The 24,608-nt window shown below is 52.6% G+C and overlaps 2 protein-coding genes across 2 annotated transcripts; both read left to right on the top strand.

Annotated features, from left to right (window-relative positions):
* The first annotated feature begins 792 nt into the window (after positions 1-792).
* Positions 793-19,851, top strand: PRPF8 (pre-mRNA processing factor 8). The gene is made up of 43 exons (XM_064729092.1): positions 793-859; positions 989-1,098; positions 1,175-1,343; positions 2,066-2,230; positions 2,323-2,541; positions 3,692-3,904; positions 4,026-4,151; positions 4,228-4,333; positions 4,821-5,011; positions 5,176-5,295; positions 5,372-5,561; positions 5,732-5,851; positions 6,154-6,288; positions 6,399-6,528; positions 6,839-7,035; positions 7,142-7,348; positions 7,438-7,601; positions 7,914-8,040; positions 8,158-8,350; positions 8,678-8,865; positions 9,098-9,336; positions 9,820-9,966; positions 10,630-10,840; positions 10,927-11,043; positions 11,127-11,374; positions 11,546-11,725; positions 11,965-12,100; positions 12,677-12,846; positions 13,132-13,261; positions 13,457-13,603; positions 13,787-13,947; positions 14,435-14,626; positions 15,214-15,451; positions 15,683-15,811; positions 16,350-16,463; positions 16,572-16,745; positions 16,980-17,173; positions 17,480-17,719; positions 17,806-17,947; positions 18,134-18,274; positions 18,513-18,652; positions 18,783-18,985; positions 19,547-19,851. Exons 2-43 carry the CDS (start codon positions 999-1,001, stop codon positions 19,699-19,701), a joined length of 7,008 nt encoding a protein of 2,335 aa, XP_064585162.1. The 5' UTR covers positions 793-859; positions 989-998; the 3' UTR covers positions 19,702-19,851.
* A 94-nt stretch (positions 19,852-19,945) lies between these two features.
* Positions 19,946-24,205, top strand: RILP (Rab interacting lysosomal protein). The gene is made up of 8 exons (XM_064729227.1): positions 19,946-20,185; positions 20,681-20,804; positions 21,226-21,347; positions 21,515-21,706; positions 22,121-22,284; positions 22,395-22,517; positions 22,898-22,981; positions 23,279-24,205. The coding sequence occupies exons 1-8, from the start codon at positions 19,946-19,948 to the stop codon at positions 23,433-23,435; spliced, it is 1,206 nt and encodes a 401-aa protein (XP_064585297.1). The 3' UTR covers positions 23,436-24,205.
* The last annotated feature ends 403 nt before the right edge of the window (positions 24,206-24,608 follow it).

Below are 24,608 nucleotides of genomic sequence, written 5' to 3'. Positions count from 1 at the left end.
AGCATCTCCATCAGGGAACCAGTCCTGCTCCAACCCCATCCAATATCCCTCCAGAACAAACCCCTCTCCCCATGGAAAGCCCTGAGGCAAGAGCCTGCCCTGAGACCTGACAACATATTAAACGCACCCACAGTGAGCTGCCCTCACATTTCTCAGCTGCTGGGCAAGCACTGAGGGCTGGAGGGCACTGTGCTCCTGGAGAGAGGCAGCAAGGGGGCAGTGAGGTGGGTGGCTGCTTGCTGGGGGATCAGGGACCACAGTGTGGCCATGGAGGCAGTGCTGAGGGTGAGGCATCACTGGGGCACAGCATCCCCTGCCTGCCTGGGCCGCGGGGGCTGGCTGACATGGGCTCAGCCGCACTGAGGGGATGTCCCGGCCCCGTGGGGGAGGTTCCAGCGGGGACATCACCGGGATTGTCCGGGATACCCAAAATGTCTCCCTGAGGGCTCCCCCCGCCCCTACCACCCGCCGGGAAGGGGGGAAGGCACAACCCGGCCCGTGGCGCCCCCTACAGCAGCGAGCAGTGGGCTGCGCCAAGCGCTGTCCAATCAGAAGCGGCGCCGCGCTGTCACCGCCGCCCCTCTCCGCCAATGGGAAACAGCGAAGGGCGGGACCAGGGAAAGCGGGACAGCACACCGGAAGTGTGTTCCAGACACAACTTCCTCCCCTCTTCCGCCTTCAGTTCCGCCCCCCCGCCTCTCCTCCCTCTGATAGGATAAACCTGCTGTCTGTCAGGCTTCCTAAAAGCTGATTGGGCATCCCGCGCTGCTAGGCACGCCTACATCCGGGTCTCGCAGGCGCGGTAGCGACGGCGCGGCGCCGCCATTGTGGTGGGGGAGCGCGGGGGTCGCGGCTGCCGGTGAGGGCCAAGGGGGAGCGGCGGGCCCGGGGTGGGCCCAGGGCGGGCGGGAGTGACGGGGGAGCGACCGGCGGCGGCCTCGTCGTGATCCCGTAGCTCACCCTGAGCCCCTCTCCACGCTCTCCGCAGCAGCGTCGCCATGGCCGCCGTGTTCCCGTACCGCGGCGGCTGCGCCCCGGTGCCCAACCCGCTGGCGCCGCTGCCCGACTACATGTCCGAGGAGAAGCTGCAGGAGAAAGGTGGGTACGGCCCCGGCCCCTCAGATCCTCCTCCGGGGGGAACAAGGCGTGACCTGGCGGCTCTATGTCCCCGCAGCCCGCAAGTGGCAGCAGCTGCAGGCCAAGCGCTATGCGGAGAAGAGAAAATTCGGCTTCGTGGACGCGCAGAAGGAGGACATGCCCCCCGAGCACGTCCGCAAAATCATCCGCGACCACGGCGACATGACCAATAGGAAGTTCCGGCACGACAAGCGCGTCTACCTGGGGTAAGGGGTCCGCGGTGTGTGACGGGGAGCACGGGGGATGCGCCGCTGCTGCTTTGGTGGTTGTTAGGGGGAGAGATCCTTCTCCAAAAGTCTCTTCGTGCCCGTTGTAGCTCTCTGAGGATGCCCTGAGGTGTCAGTGCATAGGACGATCAGGGAAAGGAGTTGTTGCTTTGAATTTATGAGAAGAAATATTAGCCTGGATAGTGTATCATTGAAGGGGCAGCCCTTTTTCCAAAGGACTTGCAGTGTCAGTGTTGCTGTGAGGTGTTAGTGCAAAAGAGCATCAGCAAACGGAATTCTTGCTTTGAATTTATGAGAAAAAAAAACATTATCCTGAATAACACAGTGTTCTAGAAGAGGTTGGGGAGAGAGTGAAATGATTTTTGAAAGATTAAAATGCATCCTGAGTGCTTCTTTGCTGTTTGGGTGTAGAGAGCTGTCTAGTGCACATCATGGCCTGCTGCAGTAACTTACCATTACCCATAAAAACTCCAGAAACTTACTTTAAAACTTCCATTTTTGTTAGCAACAATGCTGAAAGCCACATCACTATAAAACCTTTTGCTAGCCCAAAGGTAGAGTGGGAAATTCATGGATTTGATTTTTGAACGGGTTAGATGTGCAGCTCTCAGGGAAAACTGGGAGCTTGTTTGGCTCATGGCAGCTGCTTGGCTGTCTCTGAGAGCCCCTCCAGCGTGGTTTCCCTTGCTTTGTGGCTGCAGTGCTCTGAAGTACATGCCCCATGCTGTGCTGAAGCTGCTGGAGAACATGCCCATGCCCTGGGAGCAGATCCGGGACGTGCCTGTCCTGTACCACATCACCGGCGCCATCTCCTTCGTCAACGAGATCCCCTGGGTCATCGAGCCTGTCTACATTGCCCAGTGGGGGTAGGTGCCTTCTCCTTCACCCAGCTGGGCCAAACCTTTCTGCATCCACCATAAACCCCCCCTGATTTGAACTTCCCCCTGGTTTCCTGCAGCTCCATGTGGATCATGATGAGGCGGGAGAAGAGGGACAGGCGTCATTTCAAGAGGATGAGATTCCCCCCGTTTGATGATGAGGAGCCCCCTCTGGATTATGCTGATAACATCCTGGATGTGGAGCCCCTGGAGGCCATTCAGCTGGAGCTGGATCCAGAGGAGGATGCCCCTGTGCTGGACTGGTTCTATGACCACCAGCCTCTGAAGGACAACAGGAAGTACGTGGCACTGGGAGAGGGGGAAAACAAACAGTGCATGAATTAGGGGTGCAGAGCAGTGTGTAAGCTTTGTGTGATGTTGGTGGGGAGAGAAAAACCTTCCCTCAAGGGTGGGAGGGAAAACCTGAGTGTTGGGAGGCTGCATTTTTTGCTTGCAGGTTGCTCAGAAAAGCTGTGGCTGCCCCATCCCTGGAAGTGATCAAAGCCAGGTTGGATGGGGCTCTGAGCAACCTGGGATAGTGGAAGGTGGAAGGCTTGGAACAAGATGAGCTTTAAGGTTCCTTCCAAACCAAACCATTCTGGGATTCTGTGGTTCAGCATCCAGCAAGGCCCCTCTGTCCAGGAGGCCTGCTACCCACTCACCTGCTAAAAATTATGTTTCTGGCTGTGGTGTTTGTGATGAGGATGAGGTGAGAGATGGGAATTTGACTCTATGTTCTCAGAAGGCTAATAATATAATATAATACAATACAATACAAATAATATAATTATATTATATTAATGATATTATATTATTTTATTTATTATTTTATAATTTTATTATTTTAGATTATATTATGCTATATTGAAACTATACTAACGAAAGAGAAAGGATACATCAGAAGGCTAGACAAGAATGAATATTAAAAACTCATGACTGACTCAGAGAGTCCAACACAGCAGGCTGTGATTGATCATTAAGTTAAAACAATTCAATGGAACCAATCAAACATGCACCTGTTGGTAAGACAATGTCCAGACCATATTACAAAGCAGCAAACACAGGAGCAGCAATCAGATAATTTTTGTTTTCATTCCTCTCTGAGGCTTCTCAGGTTCCCAGGAGAAAATCCTGGGCAAAGAGGATTTTTCAGAAAATACCATGGTGACACTGGCCATGCTGTACAGCTGACAGCCTGCATTGTCTAGCTGGAATTTGAAATTTGCTCAGGGTGCAGAGATGTTCTGTGTGAGTTGGGACACAGAGGAGGGGAGGAACTGGAGCAGCATTTTCTGGGCAGGAGGAGTCCAGAGTGCTCTTTAACAATGCTGCAGCCTTTTATCAGTCTAGAGACACCCGTGTGTCACCTGTCCTTGATGAGTGATGGGTGGCAGGAGGTGTTTGGTGACTCTGTGCCTGTGCTGGAGTGTCCCTGCTCTGCTCCCCCAGGTATGTGAACGGCTCCACGTACCAGCGCTGGCAGTTCACCCTGCCCATGATGTCCACCCTGTACCGCCTGGCCAACCAGCTGCTCACTGACCTGGTGGATGACAACTACTTCTACCTGTTTGACCTGAAAGCATTCTTCACCTCCAAGGCACTGAACATGGCCATTCCTGGAGGTCCCAAGTTTGAGCCCCTCGTCAGGGACATCAATCTTCAGTAAGTGTTGGGTTTAGGGGAGTGATGAATGGTTATCTGGGAAATGGGGATGTTTTCAGTCACAAATGTTTGTCTCTCTCACCCTGAATGCCTGCATAACAGTTTCTTGTCTCATTTTAAGGGATGAAGACTGGAATGAATTTAATGACATCAATAAGATCATCATCAGGCAGCCCATCAGGACAGAGTACAAAATCGCTTTCCCGTATCTGTACAACAACCTGCCCCACCATGTCCACCTCACCTGGTAAGAGCAGCAGCCTCCTGAGCCAGGAGAGGAGGGAAAGGCTATCAAAGGCTCTAATGCTCATTTTTTGTTGCAGGTATCATACTCCAAACGTTGTTTTCATTAAAACAGAAGATCCTGACCTCCCAGCTTTTTACTTTGATCCTCTGATCAACCCCATTTCACACAGACATTCTGTCAAGGTGAGTCACTGGGTTAACTGTGATAAACCCTAGGTGGAAGTAGGGGGCTTTAGCATCTTGCTTCTGGTAGCAGCACACAAACATAAATATTTCAGAAGAAAGCACCAGCCCTTTAACAAAAAAAAAAAAAAGCGCCACAGTTGTCATTTTAGTTTTCTTCTGGAGTTGCACAAAGTTGTCTCCTTTGGTTTCTGCAGGATAAAGCCAAATGTGTAATTAATGATTTTAGAGTCTTCTGACAGATTATTTGTCTTTTTGGTTGCTCTTGGTGTATTCAGGAGCTAGCAAATCCCTGAAGTTATGGGATAACACCTAACTCAGACTCTAGTAGCCACAGTTTGCCTTGTTGGATGCTTTTTGCTTCTCTCATGCTCAGTGCAGCCACACTTCTTCCATGAGAGCAAAGAGATGGATTTTTAACTTGCTTAACTCAGAAACTGAGCTGAAACAACCAGCAATCACCTTGTGTGCTGCTTGTGTGTTTCAGAGCCAGGAACCACTGCCTGATGACGATGAAGAGTTTGAGCTGCCAGAGTTTGTGGAGCCTTTCCTGAAGGATACCCCTCTCTACACTGATAACACAGCCAATGGCATTGCCTTGCTGTGGGCACCACGACCCTTCAACCTGAGGTCTGGCAGGACCCGGAGAGCTCTTGACATCCCACTGGTCAAGAACTGGTGAGTTCTGTCCTAAGGCTGATGCACTGATCGTGACATTATTACCTGAAAATTAAATAAAGACATTATGCTGGCTGGTTTCTAGAGATTTTAGGAGAGTTTCTGGACACTTTTCTCTAAGGAATGTGAGTTAGCTGAAGCTTTGGGGTGTGATGTATCCACAGGTACCGTGAGCACTGCCCAGCAGGACAGCCAGTCAAGGTGAGAGTGTCCTACCAGAAGCTCCTGAAGTACTATGTCCTGAATGCACTCAAACACAGACCTCCCAAGGCCCAGAAGAAGAGGTGAGTGGGCTCTGTTCAGTGGGGAACTGCTGATCTCTGTAGGGATTGAGCTGATGGTGGTCTCTGCTCTCTCCAGGTACCTGTTCCGCTCCTTCAAGGCCACCAAGTTTTTCCAGTCCACCAAGCTGGACTGGGTGGAGGTTGGCCTGCAGGTGTGTCGCCAGGGCTACAACATGCTGAACCTGCTGATCCACAGAAAGAACCTGAATTACCTTCACTTGGATTACAACTTCAACCTGAAGCCTGTGAAGACCCTCACCACAAAGGTACCGGTCCATGTGCTGTTGTACACGAGAGCAGAGTTTATGTGAAGGTTGTTGTGTAGTGAGGAAAGAGAGGTCACAGTGCCTCAGCTGCTCACTTGTTGACCAAACAGGAGTTGTTTCACTCTTCTGTGACATTTTTACATAAATTCTGAATATTTTGTCTTTTCCAGGAAAGAAAGAAATCCCGTTTTGGGAACGCTTTCCATCTGTGCCGAGAGGTGCTGCGGCTGACTAAGCTGGTGGTGGACAGCCACGTCCAGTACAGACTGGGGAATGTGGATGCATTTCAGGTAGGCTTTTTGGCTTTTTGGTTTTAAATGTGGTGAGAAGAAGGTGAGAGGAGAATTGGAATATTTTATATGGGATGCACAAAGTGGCTGAATATTGCAGTGTTATGGAGAAGAGGGGAAACATTGAAGATATGCAGTGCTGCTTGAAATTCTGCTTTTGTATTAGTTTATAATAATTGATCATTGTCTGAGCCAGCATTAGGAGCTTTGTATGGACTGATACACTCTGTCCAATAAACCTGGCTGCTGGAGGTGGTGTCTGAGGTGCTGGTTGTTGTCCCTGACTGTGTTCCTTGTCTCAGCTGGCAGATGGCCTGCAGTACATCTTTGCCCACGTGGGTCAGCTCACAGGGATGTACCGGTACAAATACAAACTGATGAGGCAGATTCGGATGTGCAAGGACCTGAAACATCTCATCTACTACAGGTTTAACACAGTGAGTTCCACCTTTCCACATGATACTGACCCCATTGAAATTGAGGAATAAAGGGGGGATTCTGGAATGTCAATAAATGACTTGCTCTTACCATGTCTCTGTTCTTCCAGGGGCCTGTGGGCAAAGGTCCTGGCTGTGGTTTCTGGGCTCCAGGCTGGAGAGTGTGGCTGTTCTTCATGAGGGGCATCACCCCACTGCTGGAACGCTGGCTGGGGAATCTGCTGGCCAGGCAGTTTGAAGGTCAGCACCCTGTAAATGCTGCACGTGGGAGGAGTGTGTGGTAAAGATTAATACTGTTTGCTTGCCAGCCAGTTTCCTGTTCATACTGGTGGTTTTTATCCCTGCTGCATTGACCAGCTTAGAGCTCTTTCAAGATCTGTGCCCACAGAACAGATTCTAAATGGAAGTGGGATTTCCTGCTCCATAGCCCCTTAATCATTTACTCCAGACTCCTGGCAGTGTAATTTCTCCAGATATCCTGCACCTCCTTGGGAAGGAGGAGAATCACTGCCTGGTGGTGTCAGAATTCTGAAGGATTTGCTTTTTCCAGGCCGTCACTCCAAGGGTGTGGCAAAGACTGTCACGAAGCAGCGCGTGGAGTCTCACTTTGACCTGGAGCTCAGGGCAGCTGTGATGCACGACATCCTGGACATGATGCCAGAAGGGATCAAGCAGAACAAAGCCAGAACCATCCTGCAGCACCTGAGTGAGGCTTGGCGCTGCTGGAAGGCCAATATTCCCTGGAAGGTAAAGCTCTCACCTGGCCTTTGGGTTCAGTTCTAACATCACCCAAGTGGAGCTGCTCTTGGAGGGCTCCCACTCCTGCTTCCCTCAAGTTCCTGTCCCTCCCCAGGTGCCAGGGCTGCCAACTCCTATTGAGAACATGATCCTGAGGTATGTGAAGGCCAAAGCTGACTGGTGGACAAACACAGCTCACTACAACCGGGAGCGGATCCGCCGGGGCGCCACTGTCGACAAAACCGTCTGTAAAAAGAACCTGGGCAGGCTGACCAGACTCTACCTGAAAGCTGAGCAGGAACGGCAGCATAATTACCTGAAGGTACTTCTCTCCTCCCTGAAATTGCCCAAATTAATGCTGTTCTCATAGGGAAGCTTTGACTGATGAATTCTTGTGGTGTGGTTCTGCAGGATGGGCCTTACATCACTGCAGAAGAGGCCGTTGCTGTGTACACAACCACAGTGCACTGGCTGGAGAGCAGGAGGTTCTCCCCCATTCCTTTCCCACCACTGTCCTACAAGCATGACACCAAGTTGCTGATCTTAGCCCTGGAGAGGCTGAAGGAAGCTTACAGGTAAGCAGTGGGAAATGATCTTGATTTTCAGGGGCACTGGGAAAAGTTTCTCTTTTCTTATCCATTATTCCTGGGATGGAGTATGGTGTAAAATTTACCCTGGTAGACTGGTAAAGCTGTTGGTTTGGTACTGCCAATTTATCTGGGAGTTCCTATTGACTCTGTCACTTGGGCAAAACCACTGCTATGTTTGCAAGTTTGGGGATGTGGATTGTGAGGATTTACAGTTTGAACATTATCATTCATCAGTTTAATGCAGTGGCCCTTAGGCTGTTTGTGTGCAGGTGCTGAGCTGTTCTCCTTTGTTTTCAGTGTGAAATCACGCCTGAATCAGTCACAGAGAGAGGAGCTGGGCTTGATTGAGCAGGCTTATGATAATCCCCACGAAGCTCTGTCCAGAATCAAGCGTCATCTGCTGACTCAGAGAGCCTTCAAGGAGGTGAGTGAAAGTCTGGTGAAAGCCCAGCCATGTTTGCTGCATTCAGAAGCTGAATTGCACAAAAACTTTGTGTTTTCTCTCAACTACCAGCCTCAGTTTTTCCCCCATTTTTTTTAGGTGGGAATTGAGTTCATGGATCTCTACAGCCACTTGGTCCCTGTTTATGATGTTGAGCCCCTGGAGAAGATCACAGATGCTTATCTGGATCAGTACTTGTGGTATGAGGCTGATAAGCGAAGGCTCTTCCCTCCTTGGATCAAACCTGCTGACACTGAGCCACCCCCACTGCTGGTGTACAAGTGGTGCCAAGGTCAGTGGGCTCTTGGATTCCATGCAAAAATGATTTTTCCTGTGGTTCCTTTGTGTCCTATGAGTCCCCTTAGGAGCTGCATTTTGCTTTTGCAATTTGCAGTCAATGATTGCAATGAGAGATGTATTTTGTAGGTTAATACATGTGTGTATACTGGAGGAGGACAGCTTGCACAGCATTTATGGTTGATTACATAGTTTTCCTCCCACTTCTGGATAGACTGGAAGATCCAGAGTCTAAAAAATCAGGCATTGAGTTGAGTTTCTGTATTCAGTGGCTGCTTCTGTGCTCTGATGTGTCAGATAACCCAAGATTTTGTTCCCTCAGGCATCAATAACCTGCAGGATGTTTGGGAAACGAGTGAAGGGGAGTGCAACGTGATGCTGGAGTCTCGGTTTGAGAAGATGTATGAGAAGATTGACCTGACCTTGCTCAACAGGCTGCTGCGTCTCATCGTTGATCACAACATTGCTGACTACATGACAGCCAAGAACAACGTGGTGATCAACTACAAGGTGATGGTTCTTGTCAGGAAAGGGGGTTTGTGCTAAAAGGGACCCATGAGGGAGGAGGTTATGGCAAAGAAGGAGCACAAGACTTGCCAAAGAAAAGTGATGAGGGAGTAAAAAAACCCTTGTGGGTCGTGCTGAAGAGCGACTTCTGCTGAGGTTTCACCTGAGCTGCTAAGGTGAAAGGGTTCTGATGTGTTGGGATGTGTTTTCTCACAACTCCTCTTCATCTCCTCAGGATATGAATCACACGAACTCCTATGGGATTATCCGTGGGCTGCAGTTTGCTTCCTTCATTGTCCAGTACTATGGGCTCGTGATGGACCTGCTGGTGCTGGGCCTGCACAGAGCCAGTGAGATGGCAGGGCCTCCCCAGATGCCAAATGACTTCCTCAGCTTCCAGGACATTGCCACGGAGGTGGCCCATCCCATTCGCCTCTTCTGCAGATACATTGACAGGATTCACATCTTCTTCAGGTGAGACCTCTGGGCCCTGCTTTCCTCAGGTCAGCACAAAGGCAAGGAGGATTTATTATGTTCCTGCTACTGGCTTTTATTCCCTTTGCTGTTGAAGGTCAGGAATATTTGAATTTACAGAATTCCCATGCCTCCTCTTGCTTTCGCAGTTTGCTCTTCTGCAGTTTCACTGGACCAATAGTAACACAACAATGTTAAGAAACACAAATTAATAGAAATAGAAATATGCTCAGTTGTTAGGGATTTGGTAAATTAGAGACTGGCAAAATAAGCCTTTTCTATATCTTCATGAAAAGATAACCCAAACCCTGAGTTGCTCTGTGCTAATGAAATTCCCCCATTCATTTGGAGCACACAAAAATGGGATAGTTACCTTCAAACACACTGACAAACAGCTTTCCTTATTTAATCCTTATCTTTCTGACCAGGCTGGTGTTGCTAAGTCTACCATGTAATTCCAGATGGTTTTTTGTGCTTTTCCAGGTTTACAGCTGACGAGGCAAGGGACCTGATCCAGAGGTACCTGACAGAGCACCCCGACCCCAACAACGAGAACATCGTGGGCTACAACAACAAGAAGTGCTGGCCCCGGGACGCTCGCATGCGCCTCATGAAGCACGACGTGAACCTGTGAGTGCTGCAGCTGGGGAAAAAGTGCTAGGAAAAAGGGGAAAATCAGTGATAAATAACTGTTGGAGACTGGGGAAGAAGTGCTGGGAAAATCAGTGATAAATAATTGTTGGAGACTGGGGAAGAAGTGCTGGAAAAGGGAAAATCAGTGATAAATAACTGTTGGAGACTGGGGAAGAAGTGCTAGGAAAAAGGGGAAAATCAATGATAAATAATGCTGGGAAAAAGGGGAAAATCGTAGTTATTTACTACTAGTTGGAGACTGGGGAAGAAGTGCTAGGAAAAAGGAGAAAATCAGTGATAAATAACTGCTGGAGACTGGGGAAGAAGTGCTAGGAAAAAGGAGAAAATCAGTGATAAATAACTGCTGGAGACTGGGGAAGAAGTGCTGGGAAAATCAGTGATAAATAACTGTTGGAGACTGAGGAAAAAGTGGTAGGAAAAAGGGGAAAATCAGTGATAAATAACTGTTGGAGACTGGGGAAGAAGTGCTGGGAAAAAGGGGAAAATCAGTGATAAATAACTGTTGGAGATTGATAGATGCACAGGATGAGATGTGAGAAGTGAGGGGTCTGCACTGAAAACTTAGGGAAGCTCTGTGACTTTGCCCAGTTGTTATTTGGACAAATTATGATGTGTCCCTGTGCCCATGGTGCTGTGCAGTGGCCGTGCTGTGTTCTGGGACATCAAGAACCGTCTGCCCCGCTCGGTGACCACGGTGCAGTGGGAGAACAGCTTCGTGTCCGTGTACAGCAAGGACAACCCCAACCTGCTGTTCAACATGTGCGGCTTCGAGTGCCGCATCCTGCCCAAGTGCCGCACCAGCTACGAGGAGTTCACCCACAAGGACGGCGTCTGGAACCTGCAGAACGAGGTGGGCTGGGAGGGCGATCCCTGGGTGGGGTTTCCATGGGTTGGAGAGGGGTCCCAGGAGGGGATTGATGGCTCTGTGCTCTCCAGGTGACCAAGGAGCGCACGGCTCAGTGCTTCCTGCGTGTGGATGATGAGTCCATGCAGAGGTTTCACAACAGAGTGAGGCAGATCCTCATGGCCTCTGGCTCCACAACCTTCACTAAGGTAAGGGAGGAGGGAGATCTATGACAGCTTTCTAGAGATGCTTGGGAATGAGCCAGGAGCTGATCCTTTCCTTTCCTTTCTAGATTGTCAATAAATGGAACACAGCTCTGATTGGCTTGATGACTTATTTCCGGGAAGCTGTTGTAAATACTCAGGAGCTGCTTGATCTGCTGGTGAAGTGTGAGAATAAAATCCAGACTCGGATCAAGATCGGCCTGAACTCCAAAATGCCCAGCCGTTTTCCTCCTGTGGTGTTCTACACCCCTAAGGAGCTGGGAGGGCTGGGCATGCTCTCCATGGGCCACGTTCTCATCCCTCAGTCTGACCTGAGGTGAGTTGTGCTGTTCTAACTCCTGCATGACTTGATGCTGTTTCCCCTAAAAGTACTCCAAGAGTGCTAAACCATGCCATGGTACAGAGCTGTGTTGCCTTTACAGTAGCTCATGGCAGTGATGAGGGAAGTCCCAGTTCCTCCTACCTCATTTTTGTCTCTTTGCTCCAGGTGGTCCAAGCAGACAGATGTTGGCATCACTCACTTCCGCTCAGGAATGAGCCATGAGGAGGATCAGCTCATCCCCAACCTGTACCGCTACATCCAGCCATGGGAGAGTGAATTCATTGACTCTCAGAGGGTGTGGGCAGAGTATGCCCTGAAACGGCAGGAGGCCATAGCCCAGAACAGGTGTGTGTCCACGTGAGGGAGGACAGGCAGCAATGGGAAGTTTTGTGCTGTCTGGGGGTTTTGGAGACCTTGCTGGCCCTGTGTTACCTGCAGTGCTGTTCCCTCACCTCTGGCATTTTAGTGTCCCCTGCCAGAGCCCTGAGCTCTGTGTCATTTCTGTGATCTCATCAGCTGAACTACTCATTAGTGCATTGCTGTAAATTGAGGGGTAACAAAGTGTGGGGATTTTGTTCCTTCAGGCGTCTGACCCTGGAGGATCTGGAGGACTCATGGGACAGGGGAATTCCTCGGATTAACACCCTTTTCCAGAAGGACAGGCACACTCTGGCTTATGATAAAGGATGGAGAGTCAGGACTGACTTCAAACAGTATCAGGTACTGACAGGGAATTTCTCTTCACCTGAATATGAAGTTCAGATACCTGTTCCACACAAAGTCCTTGTACCTTGCATTATTGCAGGTGCACTTCTGTCTCTCTGCTGCAGAAAGAATTTACAGCCTTGTGCTGGGACTGGTAGAGGCTGTTTGGAACCAAATGCTCCAGAATTTGTAGCTTATCCCCTTTGGAATCATTTAGATAGATTGCAGTGTATTGGAGGAAACCACAATAAACACAACAACACATTACAGAATCAGTTCTGGAGAGAGAAGAATAATTATCCCAAAACAAATGTTCCAAAATATTAAGTTTTTGTAACAGTGGAATAATTTGTTATTTAAAGCCTTTAATGACAGCTCTGTAGAAGGCCAGTCCCTGAAAGATAAAAATATCACCTGGGGTTCCACCCAGAGTGAATTGCAGAGCAGCACTGACAGAATTCGTGTTGTAGATGAGCTGTGTCCTCCAGCACTGAGGGCATGAGGCTTTTTACCTGCTCCCTGCCCATCACCCCGGTGTTGGTTCCTGCAGGTAGTGCAGCCAGGTGAGTGATCTGCTCTCTGTTTCTGCAGGTGCTGAAGCAGAACCCGTTCTGGTGGACACACCAGCGCCACGATGGCAAACTCTGGAACCTGAACAATTACCGCACGGACATGATCCAGGCTCTGGGCGGGGTGGAAGGCATCCTGGAGCACACACTCTTCAAGGGCACCTACTTCCCCACGTGGGAGGGTCTCTTCTGGTAAGAGGAGCTTTGCTGTGGGCTCTGGGCTCAGGCTGTGCTGGTTCTGTTGAGTTTCTGCTGGTTTTCAGTGGTTGTTTCAGAACCTTGTGAAGATCAGTTGTGAGGGACCTGGGAGGGGGCTACAGCTGAACTTCTTGCAAATCCATGGAAATTTCTTGGCATGAAACAAAACTCCCAGCTCATGGCTGATGCCTGTCTCTGTTACAAGTGACACATGGCAGCAGAGATGGGTGACATCTTATTCAGTTGAATCTAATGCAGTTGATGATCTGCCCTTTCTAGGGAGAAGGCCAGTGGCTTTGAGGAGTCCATGAAGTGGAAGAAGCTGACAAATGCCCAGAGATCGGGTTTGAACCAAATTCCAAACAGAAGATTCACTCTCTGGTGGTCTCCTACCATCAACAGAGCCAATGTAAGTACCTGGTGTTTGTCCCTCTAGGAGCAGACAATGCTTTTCCACTGAAATTAGAGCAGTTAATTGATCCAATTAATTATCAGAACGTCTCTTAGAGAGGTACTAAACCTCCTTAACAGGTTTAAGTGCTCCATTTTTAAAATTTCCTCCATTGTGCTGTTGTGTGTTCTCACAGCTGCTTTTCCTTTGCAGGTGTATGTTGGGTTCCAGGTGCAGCTGGATTTGACAGGGATCTTCATGCATGGCAAAATCCCCACGCTGAAGATTTCCCTCATCCAGATTTTCCGAGCTCACTTGTGGCAGAAGATCCATGAGAGCATTGTCATGGATTTGTGTCAGGTGAGCAGTGTTACCTTGGTTTGTTTCTGTGCCCTTTTGGAGCAGGACCAGTCTTCCCCCAGGAATTTGGCAGAGAAAGGAAAGAAATGGAAAATGGGATTTTCCTGACTGCCTTGGTGTTGAGGATAAGTTCCTTATCTGGGTTGCTTGAAAACATCTCATCTTTGACTGCCTTTTCCCCAGGTGTTTGATCAAGAGCTGGATGCTCTGGAGATTGAGACAGTGCAGAAGGAGACAATCCATCCCAGGAAGTCCTACAAGATGAACTCCTCATGTGCAGATATCCTTCTCTTTGCTTCCTACAAGTGGAATGTGTCACGTCCATCCTTGCTGGCAGATTCCAAGTGAGTTTCCCTTTTCCCTCTCCTCAGTCTCCCTGCAGGGCAGAGCTGCTGTGTCATCCAGAGCCTCTGTGTCTCTTGGGCATCTGGGGGACACTGGAGATTGTGTCCAGCAGAGCACAGGGCTTGTTTGGGTAGGTGTTTGCAGCACTTGCTGACACTTCCTCTGCAAAACACCAACACTGCCTTTGCTCCTGTCCTCTCCTCTGGGTGAACTTTTCCCTGAGCTGTTAAAGGTTCCTCTGCAAACCCCACAAAGCTGAGCTGGCCCAGGGCCAGAATCTGGAGTGAATCCTCACCAGACAATCCCTGGACTCACTGCTGCTTTGTTTAAACCTTTCACCAGCCTCTGCATTCACTGCTGTGTGAGAGAACAGCATGGTCCCTTTCCAGGGTGGATATGAGCTGGCTGCAGTGTCCACGCTGGGTGGCAATTACTGCAGGAGAACTCTGTGCCAGCTGAACTTGTTGTGGGCTGTTTTCTCCTTAGGGATGTGATGGACAGCACCACCACCCAGAAGTACTGGATTGACATCCAGCTGCGCTGGGGTGACTACGACTCGCACGACATCGAGCGCTACGCCAGGGCCAAGTTCCTGGACTACACCACAGACAACATGAGCATCTACCCCTCTCCCACTGGGGTGCTCATTGCCATTGATCTGGCCTACAACTTGCACAGGTCAGAGCTGCACCTTCTTCTGTGGTTTCATTTCTAGGGTTGGGATTGGTGGTTTGTGGGTATTGTCTCAGTGCATCTCCAGACTGGGTTGTATTCCAGGCAGGAGGAGAAGAGGAGAAGGCTGGAGATGGGCAGTGAGTGGGATAAGGCATCTCAGGTTGCCCAGTTTTGCTCAGTAGTAGTGGTTCAGTTCCCTCAGTTCATTAATAATTTGTTTCTTAGGATATTTCTGTCAGACTGGTGTTGGAGCTGAAGGACAAGCCTTGTTTCAAAGCCCCTACAAGTGGGGACAGCTATTTCTCGCTGGAAACTAGGGGCAGAGTCAGAAATCAGTTCTCCAGTGTGTTTGTTGGAGATGGTGCAGCTTTTCTGGGACTGCAGCATGTGTGTGCTGTGGCTTCCCACTGAGGGGGTGCAGGTAAAACCCATAGGTGCCCCCCTCCCAGGGCATTACAGAAGTCACACTGCAGCACAAAGCTGTTTCTTCAGCAGTACAAAGGGTCCTGGATGCTACATGGAAAGACTTGAGTGGGGCTGTCACCTCTTCAGGTCTAATGGTAACAACTTCTGCTTGTTTCCTCCTTCAGTGCTTATGGGAACTGGTTCCCTGGGAGCAAACCCCTGATCCAGCAGGCCATGGCCAAAATCATGAAAGCAAACCCTGCCCTGTATGTGCTGAGGGAGCGGATCCGCAAAGGGCTGCAGCTCTACTCCTCAGAGCCCACTGAGCCCTACCTGTCCTCCCAGAACTATGGGGAGCTCTTCTCCAACCAGATCATCTGGTTTGTGGATGACACCAACGTGTACAGAGTCACCATCCACAAGGTGAGGCCTGAGGGATGCTCAGGGGAAGGACTGAATGGGGTGGAGGTTTCCATGCATGATGGAAATCTGGGAGTCAGCACATGGACCCAGATTTTTGCAGAGTGCACAGAGCAGCTCTCACATTTCCCTTTGAGCTCCTGCTCAAAGCACACAGAGAGTTGGCTCTTGTCTAAAGGTGTGGGTGGGCTCCGTTTATCTTCCTGCACTTCTCACTCTCACTTTTTCCCTCAGACCTTTGAAGGGAATTTGACCACAAAACCCATCAACGGAGCCATTTTCATCTTCAATCCCAGAACTGGGCAGCTCTTCCTGAAGATCATCCACACCTCTGTGTGGGCAGGACAGAAACGTCTGGGACAGGTAGGGCTTGGATGTGAGCTGGGGGTGGGCTCAGACTGCTTGGGACAGAAAACATCACAAAGATCTTCATCTTCCTGCCTCTTTATGAGTTTGGAGCTCTAAAGTCCAAGTGATCAGGCAGGCAGGAGCCTGGGATATAAAAGTGGAGGAACACAGGCATTGCTGCTGCAAGGATTTTGAGATTCTGAGGTGTAAAGACCCCACATCATCAAGCAGAGCTTGAGGAACAGTGCTCTGCTCCTTGCTGCACTTGGCTGTACATCCAGTGCACTGAGACAGCTCAGGTGGCAAATCCAGGGAGGTGGAGTAACCAGCTGTTGTTTTCTGAGCCACTCAGGAGTAACTGAGCTCCAGGAATGGGAACTGCCCTCTGTGATCAGTAAGGAGGAAATGCTGGGCCTTGTCACTGACCTGGAACAAGCCATAAATTCCAGTTGTATTTTTAGAATTTGGTTTGTGTCCCTTTGGTTCCCAGAGACATGGAGGCTCTGCTGGAGAGCAGGGGGATATTTCTCTAACCCTGCTGTGTTTTCTGTAGCTGGCCAAGTGGAAGACTGCTGAGGAAGTGGCTGCCTTGATCCGATCCCTGCCCGTGGAGGAGCAGCCAAAGCAGATCATAGTGACACGGAAGGGCATGCTGGACCCTCTTGAGGTAAGGCTGCAGCTCCCTGAGGATGTGGAAAATCTGTGGGAGATAACAGGACACTTCTGTGTCATGTTCTGCAGTAGTTGTGAGCTAATTCCTCTTGATAAACTCCAGGTGCACTTGCTGGATTTCCCCAATATTGTGATCAAAGGCTCGGAGTTGCAGCTGCCCTTCCAGGCCTGTCTGAAAGTGGAGAAGTTTGGTGATCTCATCCTGAAGGCCACTGAACCCCAGATGGTTCTCTTCAATCTCTATGATGACTGGCTGAAAACCATCTCTTCCTACACAGTAAGCACAGATGTGTCTCCTGCATTTTGCTTTGCTGCTGATAAATGAGGCAGGACCAAGGGCTTAGATATCCCTGATGATTTGTTTGGGAGCACTTGGCTCTGAATCTGCCTGGATTTTCCTTTACATGGATTTCCCTGGCAATTCCCATATGCTCAAACAGAGGAATGCTCTACTAGGGCCTTGTACATTTAATTTTCTTCTTCCTAATTCCATCTTCTTTCCATTTCCCAGGCGTTCTCCCGTCTGATCCTGATTCTCCGGGCACTACACGTGAACAACGATCGAGCCAAAGTTATCCTGAAGCCAGACAAGACAACCATCACTGAGCCTCACCACATCTGGCCAACCCTGACAGATGAGGAGTGGATCAAGGTGGAGGTGCAGCTGAAGGATCTCATCCTTGCTGACTATGGCAAGAAGAACAAGTAAGCCATAATCCTGTCAGCCTTTGCTTCTGCCACAAAGGCTCTGCCCAAGGGTCTTTGTCAATGCACTCTCAGCTTTGTAGGGGATCTGGTTAATTTGAATAACTTTCTGGTAATGCAGATAAAAATGTCTGCACCAAATCATTGATCTAAGCGTCATGTGATCATGGCCCCTCTTTTGTTTAAAAAGTTGTGGTTTAATTTTTTCATATTGCCCAGAGTGGGTGTTCTGAGCTTGTGCCTGCAGGTGAGAAGGCTCCAGAATGTGTTTTGAAATGCCTGACTCGGGTGAATTTTCTCTTCCAGCGTGAACGTTGCATCCCTGACCCAGTCAGAGATCCGAGACATCATCCTGGGCATGGAGATCTCTGCCCCATCCCAGCAGAGGCAGCAAATTGCAGAAATTGAGAAGCAAACCAAGGAGCAGTCGCAGCTGACGGCTACGCAGACCCGCACGGTGAACAAACACGGGGATGAAATCATCACCTCCACCACCAGCAACTACGAAACCCAGACCTTCTCCTCCAAGACTGAGTGGAGGGTCAGGTAGGAAGGCAGGCAGGGGTGGTGGGAAGGGTTGGAATGCTCAGGGAGGATCTGTGCCCCCTCTGATCACGGTCTCCTCCTCACAGAGCAATCTCTGCTGCCAACCTCCACCTGCGGACAAACCACATCTATGTCTCATCAGATGACATCAAGGAGACAGGTTACACCTACATTCTTCCCAAAAACGTGTTGAAGAAGTTCATCTGCATCTCAGACCTGAGGGCCCAGGTGAGTGTGCAGGGAGTTTGTTACAGCTGTGCCCCACTCAAACACACCGGGGGGGAACCCTTGTTGAAGGGCTGGGAACCTGCTGTGCTTTGTCCACGTGAATCCCCCTGATGCTCTCCTCAGGAATTGAGGAGTTCCCACTCACAGAGATCTCTTCTGGCCTTCTAAGACAGGTGTGTGTTTCAGATTGCAGGTTACCTGTATGGAGTGAGCCCCCCAGACAACCCCCAGGTGAAGGAGATCCGGTGCATTGTGATGGTGCCCCAGTGGGGGACACACCAGACCGTGCACCTCCCAGGGCAGCTGCCACAGCACGAGTATCTCAAGGTGGGTGGAGGTTCAGCTTCCAGGGTGGGTGGAAGGTCATTAAAAAGGACCTGAGGTGGTGGAACAGCTTTCCTTGGTCTTTTGTAGTTGTAGGACTGAAGTGGCTCAGTCTGAAGCCAAACTTGATTGAGATCAAGTGAGAGGGAAGCCTGTGATCTCTGTGTCCTTTTTGCCAGGCTTGAAGTGGTCTCATTTTAAATGGTTTTGAATTTTCTCTAAACCACTCTCTTTTTGTCAGGAAATGGAACCTCTGGGGTGGATTCACACCCAACCAAACGAGTCCCCTCAGCTGTCACCACAGGATGTCACCACCCACGCCAAGGTCATGGCTGACAACCCCTCCTGGGATGGGGAGAAGACCATCATCATCACCTGCAGGTGAGGGGCAGGGAGGCTTCTGGTGCAGAGCTGGGGAACTCAAAATCGGCAGAAAGGGAGTGTTGGCTCATTGTTACTTCCCCTCCTGTGCCCCAGGTGAGTCTGACTTGCCTCGTGTTCTCCTTTTCAGTTTCACCCCTGGCTCCTGCACGCTCACAGCCTACAAGCTGACCCCCAGCGGGTACGAGTGGGGCCGGCAGAACACGGACAAGGGCAACAACCCCAAGGGGTACCTGCCCTCCCACTACGAGAGGGTGCAGATGCTGCTGTCCGACCGCTTCCTCGGCTTCTTCATGGTCCCAGCACAGGGCTCCTGGAACTACAACTTCATGGGTGAGCTGGCCTGGGGAGGGGAGGGGAAAGGAGGCAGTGTCAGGAGCTTGGGGAGGGGGGAATAGCTCCTCACCCACTCCAAAGCTTCCTCAGAGTGGCTGGCAAGGATACCAGCACTGTGCCCTGAACTTTACACAGTACCAGTTCAATGGGTTTTTTTTTGGTGGCTCGAGAGGAAAAATAGATCCCATGTCTGTCAGGATTGTAGTGCATGGTCTATCGCTACTGAATAATTAATCCCTGTCAGGCAGGAGAGATAATGGAAAATGCAAAAGAGAAGCTGGTCCCAATAGGGAGGTGCTGGTATCATGAACACCACAGGCAGCTGGAGAAAGGGTCAGGAAATGAGAGTGACAGAACACTCAAGCACAAAAGCTCAGAACACTAGCACAAAAGGATTATAAATCTCTTGAGGGGAGGAACCCAAAGAGGGATTTTGTGGGTTTAGAACTTTCTCCTGGCAGGGAAATGGCCATAGAAGGGTGGAGGGCTGTGTTGGGCTCCTGAAGGGTGGAGGAGGCAGAAGGGGTGCTCAGGTGGGTGACACTCCCTCTTCTCCAGGTGTCCGCCACGACCCCAACATGAAGTACGAGCTGCAGCTCGCCAACCCCAAGGAGTTTTACCACGAGGTCCATCGCCCCTCTCACTTCCTCAACTTCGCGCTGCTGCAGGAGGGGGAGGTTTACTCTGCCGACCGCGAGGATCTCTACGCCTGATCCTGCCCGCGCCCCTTTAGTACTGTTGATATTCAACAGCGTGTTCGTGTTTCCCTCCCTTCCCCTCCACTGTGCCCCGCTCGCCCCCGTCACCCCGCGCGTTGTTGTTTTCCCCCACTTTTCCTCTCAATAAATTTTGTACGAACGGGAGCATTGCTGAGGGAGCGCGGAGGTCCCGCCTCGGGGGCGGCCCCGGACGGGGCGGGCCGGGCCGGGCCGGGCGGAGCCGCGCGGGCGCGGGGCGATGGCGGAGCCGCTGTGGCGAACGCCGCCGGCCCGGCTGGCCCCGCCGCACGTCTACCGCATGGCGGGGGCGCTGGGCGCCGAGCTGCGCCGCCTCTCCGCCCGCTTCGGGCCCGACGCCGTGGCCGGGCTGGTGCCGCCCGTGGTGCGGCTGCTGGAGCTGCTCGAGGCGCTGGTGGCCCCGCCGGCCGCTGAGGGGGAGGCGCCGGCGGCAGCGCCGGCCGGGCCGCAGGAGGCGGAGGTGAGCGGGGAGCTGGGAGCCGGTGGCACCGAGCCACGCGTGTCCCTGCTGGAGTGGCCGTGGGGACGGCGCCGAGCGGCTGGTGGCTTTTGCCGGGGAATGGGGCTGACACGGGTGTCCCGCGTTTTGTGGGACGGCTCCGACCCCGCTGATCCCGTTCCCTGTGGGGACGGCTCTGACCCTGGTGTTCCCTTTTCCCGGGGATGGCTCTGGCCCCGCTTCCCTGCATCCCCTGGGACGGCTGTGATGTGCCTGTCCCGTTCTCCCAAGGGATGGCTGTCCCCATTCCCTGGGACGACTCTGATCTCGCTATCGCTGTCCTCTGATATGGGTTTGACCCAGCTGTTCCCCTTTCCGGGATGGTGGCACTGTCCCCACTGTCTCTTATCTCCGGGGCAGCCTCTGACCTGGCTGTCACCGTCCGCTGCTCAGCGCTGTCTGTCCTGGCTGTCACTGCCCCAGGGGTGGCTCTGACCCGGTGTCCCCGTCCCCCAGGAGCCGGAGCAGAGGCTGTGGGAGGCCGAGCGCCGGGAGCGAGCCCTGCACGGGCGCCTGGCCTGCCTGGAGGAGCAGAACCGGCAGCTCCTGGGGCAGCTTGCCGAGAGCCAGTCCCAGGAAGGTGGGTGTCCCCCTGGGGTTGGGGTCCCCCCATGCCACACGGTGTCCCTGTGGAGCGGCAGGCTGGGTGCAGGGCTGAACCTGTTCTTCTAGAGCCTGGAATGCTGCTCTCCTTTCCCTCCCCTTGGAGACCTGTCCTAGCAGGGAGCACAGCCATTACCTTGTTCTCCAAATCAGGTATCCCAAACCTCCAGAGCACCTCGAAAGCCCCCAGAAGGGTGATGGAGACAGGCACAGGGTTTGGGCTGCTGTGGCAACACAAGGATGTTCCAGAAACGGTCTAAAACTCTCAGTTCCCTTCTTTCCACTGTGAGATTACAAGGAACAAGTCAGACTTTGCAGAAGCACTGAGGAACTTGATAGCGTTGTGGGCTTGGGGAAGTCCTGGGGGACTCTGACTCCTGTCCTGTGTGTGCTCTCAGACAGCACGGCACGGAAGGAGCGGGAGGTGATGCTGCGGCTCAAGGAGGTGGTGGACAGACAGAGGGATGAGCTCCGTGCCCAGGCCCACGAGATCGTCTGCAAGAGCCGGGACACGGAGGCGGTGAGGGCAGGGAGCTCAGGGGTGTGGTGTGCTGGGGCCCGGGCAGCTGCTTTCATGTCACATCCCCCTCCCCGGGGCTGTCACAGCTGCTGAGCCTGCTGGGCAGGTGGCACTGCTGTCCCTGGGTGGGGACACTGCCTCACCTCTGGCTGCCCTGGGCCCTCCAGCTGCAGGAACAGCTCCAGCGCTTCATGGCCATGAACGAGGAGCTGCGGCACAAGGTGGCCGTGGTGCAGGCCCAGCTCAAGAGTGCTCTGGAGCAGAAGTCAGACCTGGAGGCTGCCATGCTGCAGAGCCAGAGGGAAACGAGCAGGAGGAGCAGGACAGCCCTGGAGAGCCGGCAGCCAGAGCCTGGTGAGGTGAGTCTGAGCTGTGACCCCACACCAGAGCCTGGTGTGGTGAGTCTGAGCTGTGGCCTCGCTGCTGCTGGGCATCACCAACACTGACCCCATGCTCCCAAGCCTTGTGTGGAGCTCTTGGCACACCCAGATGTGGTTATTTAAGGAAACCCCACAACTGAAAAGTGAACAGTGTGGTGGTGTCTGCAATGCCACTAACACCTTCTCTGTGGAAGTGTTGTGGGTGGAGCAAGATGAGGTGACAGGAGTTAAAAGTAGATGGAACAGAGGATGAGGGAGGTTTGCCACGTGTGGTTGCTGGCTGAGATGGGGACATTCTTGAGACTTCCATTTTTGCCTGCATGTGCACCCAGCCTTTGGGTGGGGGTTTTGAGGTCTCTGCTTGCCTGCTGACTCTCTTTGCATCCCCTCCAGGAGGGACCCCTGTCACCTTCAGAGGAGCCACAGCACCAGGATGGGGACAGGAGCCCTGCTCACTGCTGCTTCTCCAAGGAAGAGCTGCAGCAGATCCTGCAAGAGAGGAATGAGCTCAAGACCAACCTGTTCTTGGTGCAGGAGGAGCTGGCCTATTACCAGAGGTGAGTCCTGTCCCTGCAGCCACCCCTGGCCCAGCAGAGGCTGCTCCCTCCACAGTCAGGGCAGAATCTTCCCCATGTTCTTGGTTAACCAGCTGGCTGCTTTTTACCAGGGAGCTGCTGAACGAGGAAAGAATTCCCAGCTTCTTCCTGGATGCAATGAAGTCAAATATCAAAAAACAGAGGAAAAAAATCAGAGCCAAAATGCTGGGAACGACGGAGGAGTCGGGGAGCAGGTGAGTCCGGCTGGGTGCTGGGATCCTCCCGTGCAGGGTGGGGGCTGGCTGCCCTGCTCCAGCATTTCCATGTGCTTGATGCCCTGGATTGGAGCCTCCCCAAGCCCAGAGCTGCCTCCTCCCTCCAGAGATCAAAGGTTTGATGTCTGCAGTTGATGTGTTGCTCTGGCATAGCTGTGCCACAGGGGCTGGGCTTTGTGCTGCAGCTCATGTGTCCCTGTCACCAGTCAGGCATGGCCTGGCCAAATGCCACTTGTCCCTGCGTGCATGTGACAAAAGGGAGGTGAGGTGGTGGCACTGGGAGCATGGACAAGCACCAGAGTGGCTCCAGCACTCACTGCTGTGGCTCAGTGCAGGTTTGCCCCCATTTCTTTGTGCAGTGATGAAGAGGAGGGCTCCTGGCTTCCAGGTCATGGCACAGACTGTGTGGATGCTCAGCCTCCAGAATCCAAAATTAGGAGCTTGTAAGTTTGCTCCTGTGCTGGTAGGGATGGGAGGCTCTGCTGGTGGAGAGAGGTTTGGGGTTTGGCTGGGACCTGGCAGCTGTGGAGCTTGGATGTGATGGGAGCAGAGTCAGCAGGGCTGGCAGGGGTGCTGCCAGAGCAGGGGGTGCTGTTTTAGGGGGATCTGCCTCGTCCTGGATACACAGGACCCACAGCCAGGCTGTGTCCTGCTGCCACCTCCACAGAGGGAGGTTGGGATTCTGCATCCTCCTTGGGGAGGTTCTTCTCCCCCATAGCCCTTCTCTGCTCTCTCTGCAGTTTTGGGCTGTGGTATCAGGGCAGCAGCAAAGACCCCCCCACATCCAGCTGCTCTGGAACCTGGGAAATCATTGACTCACTGGACTCACAGCTGGAGCCAGAGGGAGAGAGCAAGGCAGGGTCCAGCTGCCCTGACAGAGCCACAGCAGCACTCTGACCCCACGACAATGGGAGCAGGATCTGTCCTTGCAGCAGAACTTCCTGGATCCTCTTCTTCCAGTGGATTCCAGAGCAGCACAGCAGCCTTGGCACTTCCCTGTGCCACGGTGGTGGCAAAGCCACAGCGTGGGCAGGTTCCTGCAGACCCACTGGGACACTTGGATGTGGGCTGCCAGCCTGGCCTGGGGCAGCTCAGCACCTCTGGGCACCTCTGCCCACCAGCCACCCTTTCACTGTGCCCACATTTTAGCTACAGAGGGCCCTCACAGCTGGGCCCCCTCCCCACTGCTCCCTGCTTGCAGCTCAGCATGGTGGGGGGCTGCACCCTCTTCCTTCTCCACACCCCAAAAGGGATCTCCCATCCCCTGGTGGCTCTCTGCAGACCCCTCTGCTCACAGCCCACAGCTGCCCCATCCTGCTCTGTGGGTTTGTTTTACCTCACCCCTTTCTTTAGTAGCTCCCCAGTCCCTGCAATGTGAAGGTGCAGTTGGGGTGCCCTGGGGTCCCCACAGGGCTGGGGGGGGCTGAGCACACTGCACTGGGTGTCCAGGTGCTCCTGTGGCTGGAGCCACCAGGATCAGCACCACCAGGGCCACTCCTGCACTTCTCAGGCTTGGGGTGAATCAGTTTTGTGCTGCCACCTCTCCCTGGCACCTCTGGGACCTGGCAGACTGGAACAATCCTTGTGTTCATGGGGGCATCAGTCCCCTCAGATCAGGTACTTTCTACGTTTAATTTGGAAATAAATCAGTCTCTTGTTTTTCCTCTGAGGTTCTGCCTGCAGCCTCTGCTCTCTGCCTGGGGAGGGCTGGGTGATGCTCCCAGATTTCCCTTACCCTTCTCCTGATGGCTGTGTCCCATGAGCCCCTTCTGGTGGGGAGGGGGCTCCAGGGGGGTGATCCCACAGTGCTGGGCATGGAGGAGTTAATTCCTGCATGGCCAAGGGGTGCTTCCAGCCCGGAGCCCCCCCGGCTGAGCTGGCCTTGGGTAGGAAAAAGGTGTTTCCTGTGCATCTGCTGACACAAAGCTCCTGGGGACGTGGCGAGGTGGGACAGTGGCCAGCAGCCCTTCAAAGGCCAGCACAGGTCAGGCTGTGTTGCCATGGGGGACAAGGGGACCCCTCCTCTAAGCCCCTGCGAGGGTTTGGCAGTGCCATGGTGTGGCTCATGGG

The sequence above is a fragment of the Zonotrichia leucophrys genome, chromosome 19, assembly GCF_028769735.1.
Source record: "Zonotrichia leucophrys gambelii isolate GWCS_2022_RI chromosome 19, RI_Zleu_2.0, whole genome shotgun sequence".
Lineage (NCBI taxonomy): Eukaryota > Metazoa > Chordata > Aves > Passeriformes > Passerellidae > Zonotrichia > Zonotrichia leucophrys.
Note: the sequence above shows the minus strand (reverse complement) of the source record. Positions and strands in the feature narration are given on the sequence as shown.

Coding starts and splice junctions, on each gene's coding strand:
- PRPF8 (XM_064729092.1), top strand. CDS start 999: ATGGCCGCCGTGTTCCCGTACCGCGGCGGCTGCGCCCCGGTGCCCAAC. Junction 5,012..5,175: donor ATCCCACTGGTCAAGAACTG/GTGAGTTCTGTC, acceptor ATGTATCCACAG/GTACCGTGAGCACTGCCCAG. Junction 11,375..11,545: donor ATCCCTCAGTCTGACCTGAG/GTGAGTTGTGCT, acceptor TCTTTGCTCCAG/GTGGTCCAAGCAGACAGATG.
- RILP (XM_064729227.1), top strand. CDS start 19,946: ATGGCGGAGCCGCTGTGGCGAACGCCGCCGGCCCGGCTGGCCCCGCCG. Junction 20,186..20,680: donor CCGGGCCGCAGGAGGCGGAG/GTGAGCGGGGAG, acceptor CCCGTCCCCCAG/GAGCCGGAGCAGAGGCTGTG. Junction 22,982..23,278: donor GAATCCAAAATTAGGAGCTT/GTAAGTTTGCTC, acceptor CTCTCTCTGCAG/TTTTGGGCTGTGGTATCAGG.